The sequence below is a fragment of the Oncorhynchus mykiss genome, chromosome 12 (genome assembly GCF_057628025.1).
Source record: "Oncorhynchus mykiss isolate SJ-2025 chromosome 12, ASM5762802v1, whole genome shotgun sequence".
NCBI classification, from domain to species: Eukaryota; Metazoa; Chordata; class Actinopteri; order Salmoniformes; family Salmonidae; genus Oncorhynchus; species Oncorhynchus mykiss.
The window spans coordinates 35130278-35149910 of record NC_143033.1 but is presented as its reverse complement, the minus strand read 5'-3'; the positions used below and the strand labels follow the sequence as shown (position 1 = coordinate 35149910).

Genomic DNA, 19633 nt, shown 5'->3' with positions numbered 1-19633 from the left:
TTTTATTCACTGCTTTAGCACATTCCGCCAACCCTGATATCCTAGCCGTCTTTTCAGTCAAGATAGAACTGCCAAAGGGGGCGGAGTTGCAATCTACTGCAGAGATAGCCTGCAGAGTTCTGTCATACTATCCAGGTCTGTGCCTAAACAGTTTGAGCTTCTTTTAAAAAAAATGTTTTTTCTCCAGAAATAAGTCTCTCACTGTTGCCGCTTGTTATAGACCCCCTTCAGCCCGCAGCTGTGCCCTGGACACCATATGTGAATTGATTGCCCATCTATCTTCAGAGTTCGTACAGTTAGGTGACCTAAACTGGGATATGCTTAACACCCCGGCCGTCCTACAATCTAAGCTAGATGCCCTCAATCTCACACAAATTATCAAGGAACCTACCAAGTACAACCCTAAATCCGTAAACATGGGAACCCTCATAGATATCATCCTAACCAACTTGCCCTCTAAATACACCTCTGCTGTCTTCAACCATGATCTCAGCGATCAGTGCCTCATTGCCTTCATCCGTAATGGGTTTGCGGTCAAACGACCACCCCTCATCACTGTCAAATGTTCCCTAAAACACTTCAGCGAGCAGGCCTTTCTAATTGACCTGGCCCAGGTATCCTGGAAGGATATTGACTTCATCCCTTCAGTAGAGGATGCCTGGTTGTTCTTTAAACGTGGATTCCTCACCATCTTAAATAGGCATGCCATATTAAAAAAATGTAGAACTAAGAACAGATATAACCCTTGGTTCACTCCAGACTAGACTGCCCTTGACCAGCACAAAAACATCCTGAGGCGTACTGCATTAGCATCGAATAGTCCCCGCGATATGCAACTTTTCAGGGAAGTCAGGAACCAATATACACAGTCAATTAGGAAAGTAAAAGGTTAGCTTTTTCAAACAGAAATTTGCATCCTGTAGCACTAATTCCAAAAAGTTTTGGGACACTGTAAAGTCCATGGAGAATAAGAGCACCTCATCCCAGCTGCCCACTGCACTGAGGCTAGGAAACACTGTCACCATCGATAAATCTTAGATACATCAGTCAGGAAGTTAAAGCTTGGTCGCAAATGGGTCTTCCAAATGAACAATGACCCCAAGCATACTTCCAAAGTTGTGGCAAAATGGCTTAAAGACAACAAAGTCAAGTTATTGGAGTGGCCATCACAAAGCCCTGACCTCAATCCTATAGAACATTTGTGGGCAGAACTGAAAAAGTGTGTTCGAGCAAGGAGGCCAACAAACCTGACTCTGTTACACCAGCTTTCTCAGGAGGAATGGGCCAAAATTCACCCAGCTTATTGTGGGAATCTTGTGGAAAGCTACCCGAAATGTTTGACCCAAATTAAACAATTTAAAGGCAATGCTACCAAATACTAATTGAGTGTATGTAAACTCCTGACCCACTGGGAATGTGATGAAAGAAATACAAGCTGAAATAAATAATTCTCTCTACTATTATTCTGACATTTCACATTCTTAAAATAAAGTGGTTATCCTAACTGACCTTAGACAGGGACTTTTTACTAGGATTAAATGTCAGGAATTGTGAAAAACTGAGTTTAAATGTATTTGGCTAAGGTGTATGTAAACTTCCAACTTCAACTGTAGCCTCGTAAAACTGACTATACTACCGATCCTTAACTTCGGCGATGTTATTTACAAAATAGCCTCCAACACTCTACTCAGCAAATTAGATGTAGTCTATCACAGTGCCGTCCGTTTTGTCTCCAAAGCCCCATATACTACCCACCACTGCGACCTGTATGCTCTCGTTGGCTGGCCCACACTACATATTCGTCGCCAAACCCACTGGCTCCAGGTCATCTATAAGTATTTTCTAGGTAAAGCCCCGCCTTATCTCAGCTCACTGGTTACCATAGCAACACCCACCCATAGCACACGCTCGGGCAGATCTATTTCACTGGTCATCCCCAAAGCCAACACTTACTTTGGCTGCCTTTCCTTCCAGTTCTCTGCTGCCAATGACTGGAACGAATTGCAAAAATCACTGAAGCTGGAGTCTTGTATCTCCCTCACTCACTTTAAGCATCAGCTGTCAGAGCAGCTTACCGATCACTGCACCTGTACACAGCCCATCTGTAAATAGCCCACCCAACTACCTCATCCCAAAATTGTTATATATTTGATTTGCTCTTTTGCACCCCAGTATCTCTACTTGCACATCATCATCTGCACATCAATCACTCCAGTGTTAATGCTAAATTGTAATTATTTTGCCACTATGACCTATTTATTGCCTTACCTACCTAATCTTACTACATCTGCACACACTGTACATAGAGTTTTCTATTGTGTTATTGACTGTACGTTTGTTTATCCCATGTGTAACTCTATGTTGTTGTTTTTGTCGCACTGCTTTGCTTTATATTGGCCAGGTCACAGTTGTAAATGAGAACTTGTTCTCAACTGGCCTACCTGGTTAAATTAAGGTGAAAAAAAACAAAACAAAAAAATGTGTCTCCCACATTTAACCCAAACCCTCTGAATCAATCAGGTGTCGGGGGCTGCCTTAATCGCCATCCACAGAGTCCAGGGGAACAGTGGGTTACCAGGGCGCAGAACGACAGATTTTTACCTTGTCAACTTGAGGATTCAATCCAGCAAGCTTTTGGTTACTGGCCCACCGCTCTAACATCTAGGCTACCTGCACTTACTTGTGTGGAGGAGGCAGATAGAACATTTCAAACATGAAATCCCTGTGGAGACATATCCATCTGTCTCTTTTATGATTTTGATTGGATATAAAGGCCAACTTAGCTTATTTTGACTTCAACATCTTTAGCTGAGGGAATAAATTGGTACAGTTTGCAATCAAGGGGCGGCAAGTAGGGGCAGCAAGTACCCTAGTGGTTAGAGCGTTGGACTAGTAACCAAAAGGTTGCAAGATCGAATCCCTGAGCTGACAAGGTAACAATATGTCATCCTGTCCCTGAACAAGGCAGTTAACCCACTGTTCCTAGGCTGTCATTGAAAATACTAAATTGTTCTTAACTGACTTGCCTAGTTAAATAAAGGTAAAATAAAAACAAACAAGGATAAGTGGACTCTGTGCCCTCCTCCTTGAGATGCAGAGTGCTTTACAAACAAGTGTTTTTTTAAATTTATTTAAAAAAAAATGTTTTTACAAAATCTGGTCCCATAACATGGCTGAAGAGCAAGGAATGATTTAGGAAGTTGCCTGATGAAATCATTATGCAGGTACAAAGTATAATAATCTAATTTGTATCCTGCAGTGTGAAAACCTTGAAAAACAAACTTCTTTCATTAAAGCCTCTTGATACATTTAAAGCCAATCTGGGTTTAATTGTGTGAGAGCTTGAGAAAGTTATTCTGCGCCACACTTGGTGCCTGGTTTCACAGTCTCACTCAGCTCCCAGGAGCCCTTTGTCAAACTAAAAATCAATTTGTTAAGCCTCTAATCAACAGCCATAAAGAGAGATGTGAATTAGCAATCTACCCAAAACACAACCCCCAAACACTGTGTGGATGGGCTTTGAATAAACAAACACTGCTAGTCTGCTACCCCAGAGGGATTTTACAAGGGATACGCTATGAACAATATGGTTACTATACACAAATCTACAGAACCCAGTCAAAAGTTTGGACACACCTACTCATTCAAAAGGTTTTTGTTTATTTAAAAAAACTATTTTACACATTGTAGAATAATAGTGAAGACATCAACACTTTGAAATAATACATACAGTATGGAATCATGTAATAACCAAAAAAGTGTTAAACAAATCAAAATATATTTTTTGAGATTCTTCAAAGTAGCTGATGACAGCTCTGCACACTCTTGACATTCTCTCAACTAGCTTCACGAGGTAGTCACCTGGAATATGTTTAAATTAAAAATTAATTTGTGGAATTTCTTTCCTTCTTAATGCGTTTGAGCCAATCAGTTGTGTGATGACAAGGTAAGGGTGGTATACAGAAGATAGCCCTATTTGGTAAAAGACCAAGCCCTATTTCAAATCAAATCAAATCAAATTTTATTTGTCACATACACATGGTTAGCAGATGTTAATGCGAGTGTAGCGAAATGCTTGTGCTTCTAGTTCCGACAATGCAGTAATAACCAACAAGTAATCTAACTAACAATTCCAAAACTACTGTCTTATACACAGTGTAAGGGGATAAAGAATATGTACATAAAGATATATGGATGAGTGATGGTACAGAGCAGCATAGGCAAGATACAGTAGATGGTATCGAGTACAGTATATACATATGAGATGAGTATGTAAACAAAGTGGCATAGTTAAAGTGGCTAGTGATACATGTATTACATAAGGATGCAGTAGATGATTTAGAGTACAGTATATACGTATACATATGAGATGAATAATGTAGGGTATGTAAACATTATATTAGGTAGCATTGTTTAAAGTGGCTAGTGATATATTTTACATCATTTCCCATCAATTCCCATTATTAAAGTGGCTGGAGTTGAGTCAGTGTGTTGGCAGCAGCCACTCAATGTTAGTGGTGGCTGTTTAACAGTCTGATGGCCTTGAGATAGAAGCTGTTTTTCAGTCTCTCGGTCCCAGCTTTGATGCACCTGTACTGACCTCGCCTTCTGGATGATAGCGGGGTGAACAGGCAGTGGCTCAGGTGGTTGTTGTCCTTGATGATCTTTATGGCCTTCCTGTAACATCGGGTGGTGTGGGTGTCCTGGAGGGCAGGTAGTTTGCCCCCGGTGATGCGTTATGCAGACCTCACTACCCTCTGGAGAGCCTTACGGTTGTGGGCGGAGCAGTTGCCGTACCAGGCGGTGATACAGCCCGCCAGGATGCTCTCGATTGTGCATCTGTAGAAGTTTGTGAGTGCTTTTGGTGACAAGCCGAATTTCTTCAGCCTCCTGAGGTTGAAGAGGCGCTGCTGCGCCTTCTTCACGATGCTGTCTGTGTGAGTGGACCAATTCAGTTTGTCTGTGATGTGTATGCCGAGGAACTTAAAACTTACTACCCTCTCCACTACTGTTCCATCGATGTGGATAGGGGGGTGTTCCCTCTGCTGTTTCCTGAAGTCCACAATCATCTCCTTAGTTTTGTTGACGTTGAGTGTGAGGTTATTTTCCTGACACCACACTCCGAGGGCCCTCACCTCCTCTCTGTAGGCCGTCTCGTCGTTGTTGGTAATCAAGCCTACCACTGTTGTGTCGTCCGCAAACTTGATGATTGAGTTGGAGGCGTGCGTGGCCACGCAGTCGTGGGTGAACAGGGAGTACAGGAGAGGGCTCAGAACGCACCCTTGTGGGGCCCCAGTGTTGAGGATCAGCGGGGTGGAGATGTTGTTGCCTACCCTCACCACCTGGGGGCGGCCCGTCAGGAAGTCCAGTACCCAGTTGCACAGGGCGGGGTCGAGACCCAGGGTCTCGAGCTTGATGACGAGCTTGGAGGGTACTATGGTGTTGAATGCCGAGCTGTAGTCGATGAACAGCATTCTCACATAGGTATTCCTCTTGTCCAGATGGGTTAGGGCAGTGTGCAGTGTGGTTGAGATTGCATCGTCTGTGGACCTATGAGTGCTCTGGAGCAGGTTTTCATCAAGAAACTCTGTACTTTGCTCCGTTCATCTTTCCCTCGATCCTGACTAGTATCCCATTCCCTGCCGCTGAAAAACATCACCACAGCATGATGCTGCCACCACCATGCTTCATCATAGGGATGGTGACAGGTTTCCTCCAGACGCAACGCTTGGCATTCAGACCAAAGAGTTCAATCTTAGTTTCATCAGACCAGACAATGTTGTTTCTCATGGTCTGAGAGTCCTTTAGGTGCCTTTTGGCAAACTTCAAGCGGGCTGTCATGTGCCTTTTACTGAGGAGTGGCTTCCATCTGGCCACTCTACCATAAAAGCCTGATTGGTGGAGTACTGCAGAGATGGTTGTCTTTCTGGAAGGTTCTCTTCCACAGAGGAACTCTGAAGCTCTGTCAATGTGACTATTCGGTTCTTGGTCACCTCCCTGACCAAGGCCCTTCTCCCCCGACTGCCCAGTTTGGCCCGATGGACAGTTCTAGGAAGAGTCTTGGTGGTTCCAAACTTCTTCCATTTATGAATGATGGAGGCCACTGTGTTTTAAGGGACTTTCAATGCTGCAGACATTTTTTGGTACCCTTCCCCAGATCTGTGGCTCGAAACAACCCTGTCTCGGAGCTCCACGGACAATTCCTTCGACCTTATGGCCACTGTGTTCTTCAATGCTGCAGACATTTTTTGGTGCCCTTCCCCAGATCTGTGCCTCGACACTTTTCTGTCTCAGAGCTCTACAGACAATTCCTTCGACCTCATGGCATGGTTCTTGCTCTGACATGCAATGTCAACTGTGGGACCTTATATAGACAGGTGAGTGCCTTTCCAAATCATGTCCAATCAATTGAATTTACAACAGGTGGACTCCAATCAAGTTGTAGAAACATCAAGGATGATCAATGGAAACAGGATGCATCTGAGGTCAATTTCGAGTGTCATAGCAAAGGGTCCGAATACATCTCTAAAAACCTGTTTTCGCTTTGTCATTATGAGGTATTGCGTGTAGATTGATGAGGAAAATTAGTTATTTAATCCATTTTAGAATGTGGCTGTAAAGTAACTAAATGTAGAAAAAGTGAAGAGGTCTGAATACTTCCATTGTGTATTGTACACACAGTAGGAACAGCTAGAGCACAGGCAAGCTGCAGTCAGCCATTCAGTCAGTCAAAGCCAGTTAAAGTAGGTCTAGTGTGATCAGATCCTGCTCCACCCTACTTTGTGGTATTCACACACAATGCTGCCAAACACATGAAATAGCACAGCGTTCTTCCACAATAGAGCTCACCAGCTTGTAGTCCAAAGCTGGAAATGAGTTACCTCTGGTTCGTTCAGCCATTCCAATAGAGTAAGTTAATTGGGAAAGCATGGTGTTTTGGGATAAACACCAAATATAAGATCTGAGGTTAACACAGCCTTAGGAGATCATATACATTTTGTTCTAGGAGACAATATCAGTCAGTTAACATGACCTTCATGAATTATGAGGCCTTTATGTGCTTGTGCTTGTTTTGATTACATAAATTCTTAAAAATTCACAAAACGTGATGTTAGCTGATGGAATATTATCTCATAGAACAAAACATGTAAAATCTCCTAAGCCTGTATTTAACATATAACTTATTGTTGGATTTACCCAAACACCCTCCAAAACTCCCATTAATTTCCCCATAGGCTTTGGCCAACAAGCCTTGGCTGTGACGTGGTGAGGTTGGACCCAGGTGCAGAGAAGAGACCAGACGAGGAATCAGTGGTTAAGCATAAACACAATACTTTACTGAGAAACAGTAGCCGCAGGATCACAGTACACTTGAAAAACAACAAACACTAAGTCTCAAAAACTCACTCAGGAAACGAACACACATGGTAAACAATTCCGGCTTCTGCAAAGGACAACAGAAATCACACCTATTTTAACAGGGAAATCATAATGAGTAAATTGGACACACCTGAGTGTCGTTAATGTTTCTAGGACGGTCTCTGCCGCCCTCTGGTGACAGGAGGAACTATGACCGTACCCCCCTTCTAGGAGCGGCTCCAGCTGCGGAGCCAGGGCGACCACCACATAGTTGGTTGTAGTCCCGAAAAAGTCCTGGATCCAGGATGTTCCTGGCAGGCACCCACGCCCACTCCTCGGGCCGTAGCCCTCCCAGTCCACCAGGTACTGCAGGGTGCCTTAGACCCGACGAGCCTCCAGCAGATTAGTATAGGCCGGGCGACCATCAAGAAGTCAAGGGGGCGGAGGGGCAGGTGTGGGGGGAGAAGGGACTGGTCCTTACCAGCTTGAGACGGGAGACATGGAAGTATGGACAGACTCTCATAGACCTGGGAAGCTGGAGGCGATAGTAAACTCAGGATCTTGAATGGTCCTATGTAGCGTGGAGTGAGCTTCCGCGAGTCCACCCTTAAGGGAAGGTCACGGGTGGACAGCCACACCCGTTGACCCTCCCCGTTTGCTCATTCGACTGTGGGTGGAACCCCGAGGAGAGACTTACCGACACCCCCAAAAGGGAGCAGAAGGCTTTACAATACCGTGCGACGAACTGGGGCCCACGATCCGAGACAATGTCCAGGGGAAGTCCCTGTAGTCAAAAGACATGGGTAATCATGAGATTTGCTGAGGGCAACTTAGGTAAGGATCGAGGTATGCCCTTTGGGATGGGGGTAAGCCTGTGATAAAGTCTATGGACAGGAGGGACCAGAGCTGGCTGGGGATTGGCAGAGGTTGGAGCAACCCAACTGGTCGCTGTTGTGAGGACTTGCTCAGGGTCCAGGTGGAGCAGGCCGTAACGAAGGATCTCACATCCTCAATCATGTTGGGTAACCAGAATTTCAACCTCAGGAACCAGAGCTGGCTGGGGATTGGCAGAGGTTGGAGCAACCCAACTGGTCACTGTTGTGAGGACTTGCTCAGGGCCCAGGTGGAGCAGGCCGTAACGAAGGATCTCACATCCTCAATCATGTGGGTTACCAGAATTTTAACCTCAGGAACTCCACTGTCCGATTAACCCCAGACCCCTAATTTAGAGGAGTGTCCCCATTGTAGTACTCGGGAACGGGTTGATCACGGAACATAAAATCTGTTAGTGAGACCCCGCCGGGGTCAGGTTCTCGGGTCTAGGCTTGTCGGACTGTGGTCTCAATACTCCATATCACGGGGGCCACAATGCGGAAGCTGGAGATGATGAGCTTGTAGTCCCTCTCCTTGTTAGAGACATCGTGTTGATGGGACAAGGCATCTGCTTTCTGATTCTTGGATCCCGGGCGATAGGCTAGTGTGAAGTTGAACCTGTTAAAGAACAGAGCCCTCCTAACCTGGTGAGCGTTTAACCTCTTGGCTTCTTAAATGGAGACCAAATTCTTATGGTCCTCCAAATCACGAAAGGATGAGGTTCCCCCTCCAACCAGTGTCTCCACCCTTTAAGGGCCCACTTACCTGCCAAGAACTCCCGGTTGCCTACATCGTAATTGTGTTCTGCTGGCGAGATCCGCTTGGAGAGAAAGGCACATGGGTGCAGATTCTTGTACCCCTTGTTCTGCTGTGAAAGGTACGCCCCTGCCCCGGTGTCTGAGGCATCCACCTCTTCCACGAAGGGATGGGTAGGATCAGGATGGACGAGGATGGGTCCGGAGGCGAAACATCTCTTGAGCTTCCCGAATGCCCTGTCAGCCTTGGGATCCAGCAAAAACGTTTCTGGGCCGTGAGAGGCGCTGCCACCGCACCAAAGTTGCGTATATAAAAAGCCTGTAAAAATTGGCAAACCCGAGGTACTGCTGGACTTGTTTGAGTGAGGCGGGACGGGGCCAGTCGATGACCGCTCTCACTTTTATGGGGTCCATTTGGATGCTAGCAGTAAAGATAATGTGGCCCAGAAAAGAAACTTGGGATACATGGAACTCACACTTCTCTATCTTGATGTATAGTTGACTCTGCAGGATGCGTCTCAGGACTTGGCAGACGTGTAGGATGTGTTCCAGAAGGGTCTTGGAGAAGGTAAACAAAGACGAACCGATTCAACATATCCCTAAGCGTGTCATTGACTAATGCTTGGAAGACTGCCGGTGAGTTCGATAATCCGAAGGGCATGACTAAATACTCATAGTGGCCACTCGGGGTTTTAAAGGCCATTCATCTCCCTCTTTGATTCTCACCAGATTGTAAGTGTTGCGGAGGTCCAGTTTGGTGAAGAATTGGGCCCCATGGCCAACTCCAAGGCGGCGGACATCAGGGGTAGAGGGTAACGATTCTTAATCGTAATCCTGTTCAGCCCTCTGTAATCGATGCAGGGACGCAGACCTCCATCCTTCTTCTCCAAAAAGAAGAAGCCTGTACCAGCTGGGGACGAAGAGGAGCGAATGAAACCTGCCTCCAGCAACTCCCGGATGTAATTGTCATGACTGCTTCCCCATGGGAAGGGGGCGCCGGGTAGGATTTCTATGGTGCATCGTATGGACGATGAGGAGGGAGGGTAGTGGATTGCCTCTTTACTGAAGGCCTCCCGGAGGTCGAAGTCCTCGGGAGGCAGAGCGGAAAAGTCTTGGTCGTCAATGTATGCCGGGGAACACGGCAAGGCTCTTGGTGGGGGTCTTAGGCATTTAGTCTGGCTGTTCATACCCCAGTCTAGATAATAGTGGGTTATGTAGCACTAGCCAGGGGTACCCTAGGTTAAGGCGGTTCTCAGGAGCAGTGATCAAAAGGAAACCTAGGAATGTCTGAGTGGTTTGGACACACCTGAGTGTCGTTAATGTCAATAGGAAGTCTCTGCCGCCCTCTGGTGACAGGTGGAACCATGACAATGGCGGAGTTAATGCCTACAAAAATATGCCGTTACTACTGCTCTCTATGTGAGATTAAATATTGTTCCCATAGTTCAATTATGCCCTACCTGGCCCGTCACATCAACACGTGAAAGGTAGGTACAACACACACACACACACACACGTTTGTTTTACTATCCTTGTGGGGACCAAACAATTAAATCCCATTCAAAATCCTATTTTCCCTAACCCCTAACCTTAAAATATACTTTTTCCTTGTGGGGACCGGTGAAATGTCCCCTTATTTGTCCAATTTTCCTTGTTTTACTATCCTTGTGAGGATTTCTGACCCCCACAAGGATAGTAAAACCAAACACACACACACACAGAAATAGACACACTTGTTTTCTTTTGAAATTAACACCCAGTCAAGCAAAAACAGTAGTAAACATATCAGAGACAGACATGCAAGCGACTAAACGACAGCAGGCTGTATAAATAAGGATCTTCCTATGACGCAGCAGCAACAACATACTTCACACTGGGACACCATAAACAATCAAACACTTCACTTTTTAATTCTCCTAAGAAGCCCTTATGCTCAGTTCAGTCAAAACCCAGACAGGGTTTATACAACAGCTAAGGGTCGAGTTTATTATTCACATGCTCAGAAAATCATTACAAGAGCCTTAATTGTGTAATGCATTAAATACTTATGTGACATGGAACATATAATGCAATTCAAATTTCAGTGTAAAACAGACTATAAAGTATAGTTGAATCTAATATAAATTTACGGCAAATCCAAATGACATTAAACAGTGAACTAGTCAAAATATTTAGAAAATATAGCCCATAATGAATGCCTGCTGTAATTGAGAGATCTATCTTAATGATTGATGTGTACAGCATGTGTCCAGTGGGCGAAAGTGTGATACAGTTACAGTATTATGCTGTCACAATGACAGAGCCCTGGGTTAATTTGCTAAGGTTGTTATTGAGGTTCCAACACAGAGTCCAACACAGTCAACTCAGTCAAACATGTTCTGGGTGTTCTTTTGTAAGATGGCCTCATGCTCACCCATGTTCGGACCCCTGACTGACAGTCCCTAACACTAAACATCTGAGTGTGTAACTCACTAACAACAACCCAACACATTCACGCTTGCTGCACTAACGCACACACAAAGACACATACTGTACGTGTGCACACGCTTCACACACACACACACACACACACACACACACACACACACACACACACACACACACACACACACACACACACACACACACACACACACACACACACACACACACACAAATCTCTCTAAGGAGAACAATGATGATCATTCTTTCCCTTTCAATAAGCGCCGACCTATCCTATTGGAAAATAAGTCCTCATATTTTCTGTATCATGGCAGAACAAATGGCCACAGTTCAGAGAACTATTCAGAGGTCGTTACAGGGACAGACAACGATAATGTCCACTCACTGTGTCAGGTTTGGACACCGAAACAATAGGAGACTACTCAGACTACCACCTGCATCCCAACAGGCCAGCTAGACACTGAACAGATATGGAAATAAAGAGGGGATTTCAGGGAAAGTTCTTTATGGCTTGTATTGTAGAACTTGAGCCTTTTCAGAAAAATCAGAGTGATGATCTATGGCCCTCTAGTGGCCATCAGGGGAAGTTGTACCCGATGTCTCCCTGGTTGTACGTCACAGAGCAAAATGAAATCAGCAACAGGGACTACAAGAAGGAGTGAAGTGTGCTTCTGAACTGATTATTGGAAAAACACCATTATACACTCTGATATGTAAATGCAGTGTGTGTAATTATTTCACACAGACAGACAACTCAGCATACAAAAAGTAAACTACAATATTTGATAGAATAACATTGATTGATACTTGTCCATTCAGTTACTTTTTGTCGGAAGGACCCAGAGTTTACATTTTCTTTTCAGGTGGAATATTGTTTCATATGGATAACAAAGAAAGAGGAAGTAAAAGGGACGTGTGATTGTGTGTGTGTGTTACAAGTTTAATGTTTTATTAGTCATATGTACAGGATACACATGATATACACCGTCCAACGAAATGATTATTGCAGGTTCCTTCTGGACAATGCAACAACAATAAGAAATAAGAAAATATAAGAATATTTTATTTTACCTTTATTTAACTAGGCAAGTCAGTTAAGAACAAATTCTTATTTTCAATGACGGCCTAGGAACAGTGGGTTAACTGCCATTTACTTTATGAACATAAAGTAAATGGCTCAGTAGAATAGAATAAACCTTTTAGCATAAGAATAACACACAATTTATAGTCCAATATTTACACGTGTTTTGGGGAAGGGGGATTGGAGGGTAGTGTTTAAATTGTGCAGTGTAATAATAAGAGTGGTTGCAGCAGTTGTGATATGTGTGTAGCATGAATGTACATATACAGTGCATTTCAGAAAGTATTCAGACCCCTGATTTTTTCCACATTTTGTTACGTTCTTGCCTTACTCTAAAATGTATTAAATACATGTTTTCCCTCATCAATCTACACACAATACCCCATAACTACAAAGTGAAAACAGGTTTTTAGACATTTTTGCAAATGTAATACAAATAAAAAACAGAAACACCTTATTTACATAAGTATCCATACCCTTTTCTATGAAACTCGAAATTGAGCTCCGGTGCATCCTGTTTCCATTGATCATCCTTGAGATGTTTCTACAACTTGATTGGAGTCCACCTGTGGTAAATTCAATTGATTGGACATGATTTGGAAAGGCACACACCTGTCTATATAAGGTCCCACAATTGACAGTGCATGTCAGAGCAAAAACCAAGCCATGAGGTCGAAGGAATTGTCTGTAGAGCTCTGAGACAGAAAAGTGTCGAGGCACAGATCTGGGGAAGGGCACCAAAAAATGTCTGCAGCATTGAAGAACACAGTGGCCTCCATCATTCTTAAATGGAAGAAGTTTGGAACCACCAAGGCTCTTCCCAGCCAAACTGAGCACTCAGGGGAGAAGGGCCTTGGTCAGGGAGGTGACCAAGAACCCGATGGTCACTCTGACAGAGCTCCAGAGTTCTTCTGTGGAAATGGGAGAACATTCCAGAAGGACCACCATCTCTACAGCACTCCACCAATCAGGCTTTTATGGTAGAGTGGCCAGACGGAAGCCACTCCTCAGTAAAAAGGCACATGACAGCCCGCTTGGAGTTTGCCAAAAGGCACCTAAAGGACTCTCAGACCATGAGAAACAACATTCTCTGGTCTGATGACACTAAGATTGAACTCTTTGGTCTGAATGCCAAGTGACACATTTGGAGGAAACCTGGCACCATCCCAACGGTAAAGCATGGTGGTGGCAGCATCATGCTGTGGTGATGTTTTTCAGCGGCAGGGAATGGGAGACTAGTCAGGATCGAGGGAAAGATGAACACCGCAAAGTACAGAGATCCTTGATGAAAACCTGCTCCAGGGCGCTCAGAACCAGACTGGGGCGAAGGTTCACCTTCAAACAGGACAACGACCCTAAGCACACAGCCAAGACAATGCAGGACTGGCTTCGGGACAAGTCTCTGAATGTCCTTGAGTGGCCCAGCCAGAGCCCGGACTTCAACCTGATCGAACATCTCTGGAGACACCTGAAAATAGCTGTGCAGCAACGCTCTCCTTCCAACCTGACAGAGCTTGAGAGGATCTGCAGAGAAGATCGGGAGAAACTCCCCAAATACAGGTGTGCCAAGCTTGTAGTGTCATACACAAGAAGGCTCGAGGATGTAATAGCTGCCAATGGTGCTTCAACAAAGTACTGAGTGAAGGGTCTGAATACGTATGTACATTTGCAAAAATGTCTAAAAAAATATGTAATACAGAATAAGGCTGTAATGTAACAAAATATGGAAAAAGTCAAAGGGTCTGAATACTTTCCGAATGCACTCTATGTGTGTGTGTGGGTTGGTTTTTCTATACATGTGGGGACCTAAAATCCCCAAAAGTCCCCTCAAGGATAGTAAAACAAGAAAAATTATCCCTTGTGGGGACTTTTCCCACATCTCCATAAGAACAAAAGCTATTTTAAATTTAGGGGTTCGGATTAGGGTTAGAATTAGGGTTAGGGTAATGGGTTAGTGGTTAGGTTTAAGTTTAAGAGTTAGATTTCGTTAAAGTTAGGGAAAATAAGATTTTGAATGGAAATAAATGTTACGTCCCCAAGAGGATAAAAGAACAAAACGTGTGGGTGTGTGTGCACTGAACTATGGGTCCCCTACCTGAGAGGCTGCGAGGTCTTGCTTCGGCCAGGTCAGAGATGGCCCCTGCAGTGACAGTCTTCTTCATGCGTGAGCCTGTGGCTGCCGCACCCAGGGCAGGCTTGGCCAGTGTGTCATCACTACTGGCCCTCTTCAGCTAGAACAATATACACATACATACACACTCAGTCAGGATTTAGCAAACCACAGATTACCTTACCAATTGGAAAACATCCTCAATCTACTAGTATTAAATTGAAAAGCACTCTCAGACAAATAATCATGCTGTCAATGCAACCCTTTTTGGTTCCAGGTAGAACCCGTTTGGGTTTAATGTAAAAACCCTCTGTGGAAAGGGGATAGCTGAAGAACCCTTTTAGGTTCTAGATAGCACCTTTTTTTGTAAGAGTGTGTATACTTTGTAAAACCCTGCCGAGATCAGTGTCTGCACGTGATGCAGAGGTAGGCTAATTCAATTGAACATTTATTTCAATCATCCAAATGGACAGAGATGCTCTTAGAAAAATGTAAGGGGTGGTCTCTTCCCCTATCTCCCTCCCACCTGTTCCACTCCCAACCTCCCACCATTCATCAAGGAGATGTTGGGTGTGTTCAGTGGTGCCCCTGTCATCTACTGTGTCTGGCACCACTCACCCTGCTAAGGCGCAGGTCTGTGGCCAGGGTGTTGGAGGATCTGGAGGTTTTGATGCCTGTAGCTGTGGTGGAGGTGGTGGTAGAGGGGGCAAGGGAGGCTTGCTTGGCCCTCTCCTGGAGCCCTGGCTTGGGCAGCACTGCCTTGGCCATGCCCCCTTTCAGCATGACTCTGTCTGCTATACCTGCTGCCTACAATGGACAGGAGAGAGAGAGATAACAGGGTGTAAATATTATTATGAATACATGGGTATGACACAAATGCTTCAGTCATTGTGACGTCTGCTGGTTGAAATTATGAAGTAGAACTGAATCACGATTAGCCTATATATTCAGTACGGGTTTACATTATTTAGCTTATTTCAATAGAAATAAGTGAAACATGGCCCGTGGTATTAGATAAACTATTCCAGATTCACATCACCCTTTGGGTGGCATCCGGTACAGGAAAAGATGACTACATCTTATCAAGCAGATATTGGGTACATTTGGTACAGTTGTAAAGTGAAAGGGAGACTACTGTAGGCCTATACGTTTGAGAGAAGAGAGAGTATAGTCTGCGAAGGGGTGGTTAGCAGATATGGTGCTGCCACTGATGGCATTTCAGCCTGTGCCAAGACATACAAGACAGTGTATGGGTATGACACCACTCTGAGCAGAGTGAGAGGACAGCTGAGGTATTGAGACTGTCAACTCCCGCTAGTCAGGACACATCCTGTTACAGAGCTGAGAAAACACAACACAGGGATTTGATTTGATTTGATTTGGACTGGAAACCAAATATAACACAACACACTCAGACCACACAACTGAGTTGGTTTGAAGGCACTTAACTAGGGGAAGATGAAGATTGTAATTTAACCGGCAGTGGCTTGGCATCAATAACCAATGCACATGTCTGTTTGCAAATAGAGACAAATATTCTGAATAGCCTACACATAATGAAATATGATGTAGGCTAGTCTGTGTCCAGCAGACAGGTGGTGCTCTTAGCTTGGAGAGCCACTGACTGCTTTCTCCACTCTTTACTGTAATGAGCTTTACTACAGCTCCCTGTGGAACTCATTCATTGATTTGAAGCAAGGTGGGGAGGTGAGGTCTGAGGGAAGGGTATCCCAATCATTACTGACTGACACGCATAGCATACACAAACAAACAAACACAGAGTGAGAGTGCCTCATTTCTACCAGCATGTCACCTGTGCAACTAGAGGCGAAAAAACTCTAAATCAACTTAACTACACACACAGAAATGCATACAAAGCTCTCCCTCGCCCTCCATTTGGCAAATCTGACCATAACTCTATCCTCCTGATTTTTGCTTACAAGCAAAAACACAAACAGGAAGTACCAGTGACGCGCTGAATACGGAAGTGGTCCGATGAAGCGGATGTTAAGCTACAGGACTGTTTCGCTAGCACAGGCTGGAATATGTTCTGGGATTCATCCGATGTCATTAAGGAAATTATCACATCAGTCACCGGCTTCATTAATAAATTAATTGATGATGCCGTCCCCACAGTGAACCTACATCCCTACCAGATGCTATGGATTACAGGCAACATCCACACTGAGCTAAAGGCTAGAGCTGCCACTTTCAGGGAGCGGGACACTAATACAGACGCTTATAAGAAATCCCACTACGACCTCCGACGAGCCTTCAAACAGGCTTGAATCCTAATATGCCGGCTTTGAGTTCGTCAGATGTGGAAGGGTATTTCAAACTATCACAGATTACAAAGGGAAACACAACCGCAAGCTGCCCAGTGACGCGAGCCTACCAGATGAGCTAATTGCCTTCTATGCTCGCTTCAAGGCAAGCAACACTGAACAATGCATGAGAGCACCAGCTGTTCCGGATGCTCTCCGTAACCGATGTGAGTAAGACCTTTAAACAGGTTAACATTAACAAGGCCGCAGGGTCAGGCAGATTACCAGGACGCATACTCAGAGCATACGCTGACCAGCTGGCACGTGTCTTCAATAACATTTTCAACCTCTCTCTGACCCAGTCTGCTATACCTACAGTTGAAGTCAGAAGTTTACATGCACCTTAGCCAAATACATTTAAACTCAGTTTTTCACAATTTCTGACATTTAATCCTAGTAAAAATTCCCTGTTTTAGGTCAGTTAGGATCACCACTTCATTTTAAGAATGTGAAATGTCAGAATAATAGTTGAGACAATGATTTATTTCAGCTTTATTTCTTTCATCACATTCCCAGTCAGTCAGAAGTTTACATACACTCAATTAGAATTTGGTAGCATTGCCTTTAAATTGTTTAACTTGGGTCAAACATTTTGGGTAGCCTTCCACAAGCTTCCCACAATAAGTTGGGTGTATTTTGGCCCATTCCTCCTGACAGAGCTGGTGTAACTGAGTAAAGTTTGTAAGCCTCCTTGCTCGCACATGCTTTTTCAGTTCTGCCCACAAATATTCTATAGGATTTGAGGTCAGGGCTTTGTGATGGCCACTCCAATACCTTGACTTTGTTGTCCTTAAGCCATTTGCCACAACTTTGGAAGTATGCTTGGGGTCATTGTCCATTTGGAAGACTAATTTGCGACCAAGCTTTAACTTCCTGACTGATGTCTTGAGATGTTGCTTCAATATATCTACATAATTTTCCTGCCTCATGATGCCATCTATTTTGCGAAGTGCACCAGTCCCTCCTGCAGCAAAGCACCCCATAACATGATGCTGCCACCACAACTTTAAAGTACCACTGAAGTCATTTTATGGGTATCTGTACTTTACTCTTTATATTTTGGACAACTTTGACATGTAATTAATTCATACATTTTCCCTGACACCCAAAGGTACTAGTTACATTTTAATGCTTAGCAGGACAGAAAAATGGTCCAATTCACACACTTATCAAGAGAACATCCTTTATCATCCATACTGCCTCTGATCTGGCAGACCCACTAAACACAAACGCTTCGATTGTAAATTACGTTTTTTTTTTATGGTGCCGTCTGATTTGCTTAATATAAGGAATTTGAAATGATTTATACTTTTACTTTTGATACTTAAGTATATTTTAGCAATTAAATGTACTTTTGACATTAAGTATATGTAAAACCAAATACTTTTAGACTTTTACTCAAGTAGTATTTTACAGGGTGGCTTTCACTTTTACTTGAGTAATTTTCTATTAAGGCATCTTTACTTTTACTCAAGTATGACAATTGGGTACTTTTTCCACCACTGTGTACATATTTACCTCTGGTGTCCTACATCAATAAAAGGGATCAGCTGAGGGCTTAGGGCAGACAGCTTCCGCATTTACTCTAGTTACCGCAGCATACAGCATAGACCTAAAGTTAACATTTCTATTGCAGGAAGGCCTATTTAGAATCAAATTGAGTCGTACTTCAACTCTACAATGAACTAAAAAGCTAATCTAAGCAAAGGGCACTTCTGCATTATAATAAGTTGCATTAAAATCTAGACATGATTCTTCGAGATCCAAAAAGTGCATACTAAGAGATAGCAGGCCAGAAAGGGCAAAACGAATGGAAAGTGAGATGTCACCACATTCGGCAGATCAGTCAGGGAACATTGCAGGGTGTATGTGTTCTTAAAACATTAACCAACATCACAGTTAGCATACCTCCAGCCCTAACACTGCAAGGCATTTAGCACATTTAACGTGACATGCTACAAGCAGCTTGCCTCTTATTTTTAGCCCAGGCTTTCACACAACCTCCTGGGGTGTATATTGAAAGGCAGCATGAGCAGGAATAAAAACCAAGCTGGCTTCCCAGCAAAATCATCTACCCAGATCTGGGTTCAAATGGTATTTTAAATCATTAAAATAGTTTGAGATGACAGCCAGGTGGGCAGAGTTTTGCCCTTTTGGAAATGTTCCATTAGTTCCATTGCGCCGGACAAATTCATTGCGCTGGGCAAATTCAATAAAAGTATTTTATAGATTTCAAATACAATTTGAATCCATTGAACCCAGGTCTGCTGATCTATAGGTGGTTGTCTCCTTAGGAAAGTTCCCAATGTCACTTTATATATATATATATACATATTTTTTATATTGAACTGTAAATAGAGAACTTGCAGGTCCTTACAGTCTTATCGGATTGGTTCATCTATCCATGTGGTTACCTAAAATCCCCAAAAGTCCCCACAAGGCTAGTAAAACAATTCTCCCTCGTGGGGACATTTCTCACATCCCCATGAGGACAAAGGCTATTTTAAGCTTAGGGGTTAGGTTTAGGGTTAGGGTTACAATTAGGGTTATAGTTACGGTATGGGTAAGGGGTTAGTGAGTTAAGTTTAGGGTTAGGTTTTAGGTTAGGTGTAGGGGTTCAAATGGAAATATATTTTAGGTCCCCACGAGGATAGAAGAACAAAACGTGTGTGCTGTGTGTGGCCCGTCA

At 43.9% G+C, this 19633-nt stretch overlaps 1 protein-coding gene across 8 annotated transcripts in view; it reads right to left on the bottom strand.

Annotated features, from left to right (window-relative positions):
* Nucleotides 1-19633, bottom strand: part of LOC110537489 (cytospin-B) — a 175873-nt gene that overhangs the window by 107561 nt on the left and 48679 nt on the right. For all 8 annotated transcript variants that reach the window (XM_090192336.1, XM_090192337.1, XM_090192344.1 and 5 more), the window contains exons 2-3: nucleotides 15239-15427; nucleotides 14606-14741 (exon numbers count right to left, since the gene is read on the bottom strand). In XM_090192336.1, the coding sequence (XP_090048462.1) occupies nucleotides 14606-14741; nucleotides 15239-15403 (301 nt within the window). In that variant the 5' untranslated portion in view covers nucleotides 15404-15427. The remainder of the gene's footprint in view (nucleotides 1-14605; nucleotides 14742-15238; nucleotides 15428-19633) is intronic.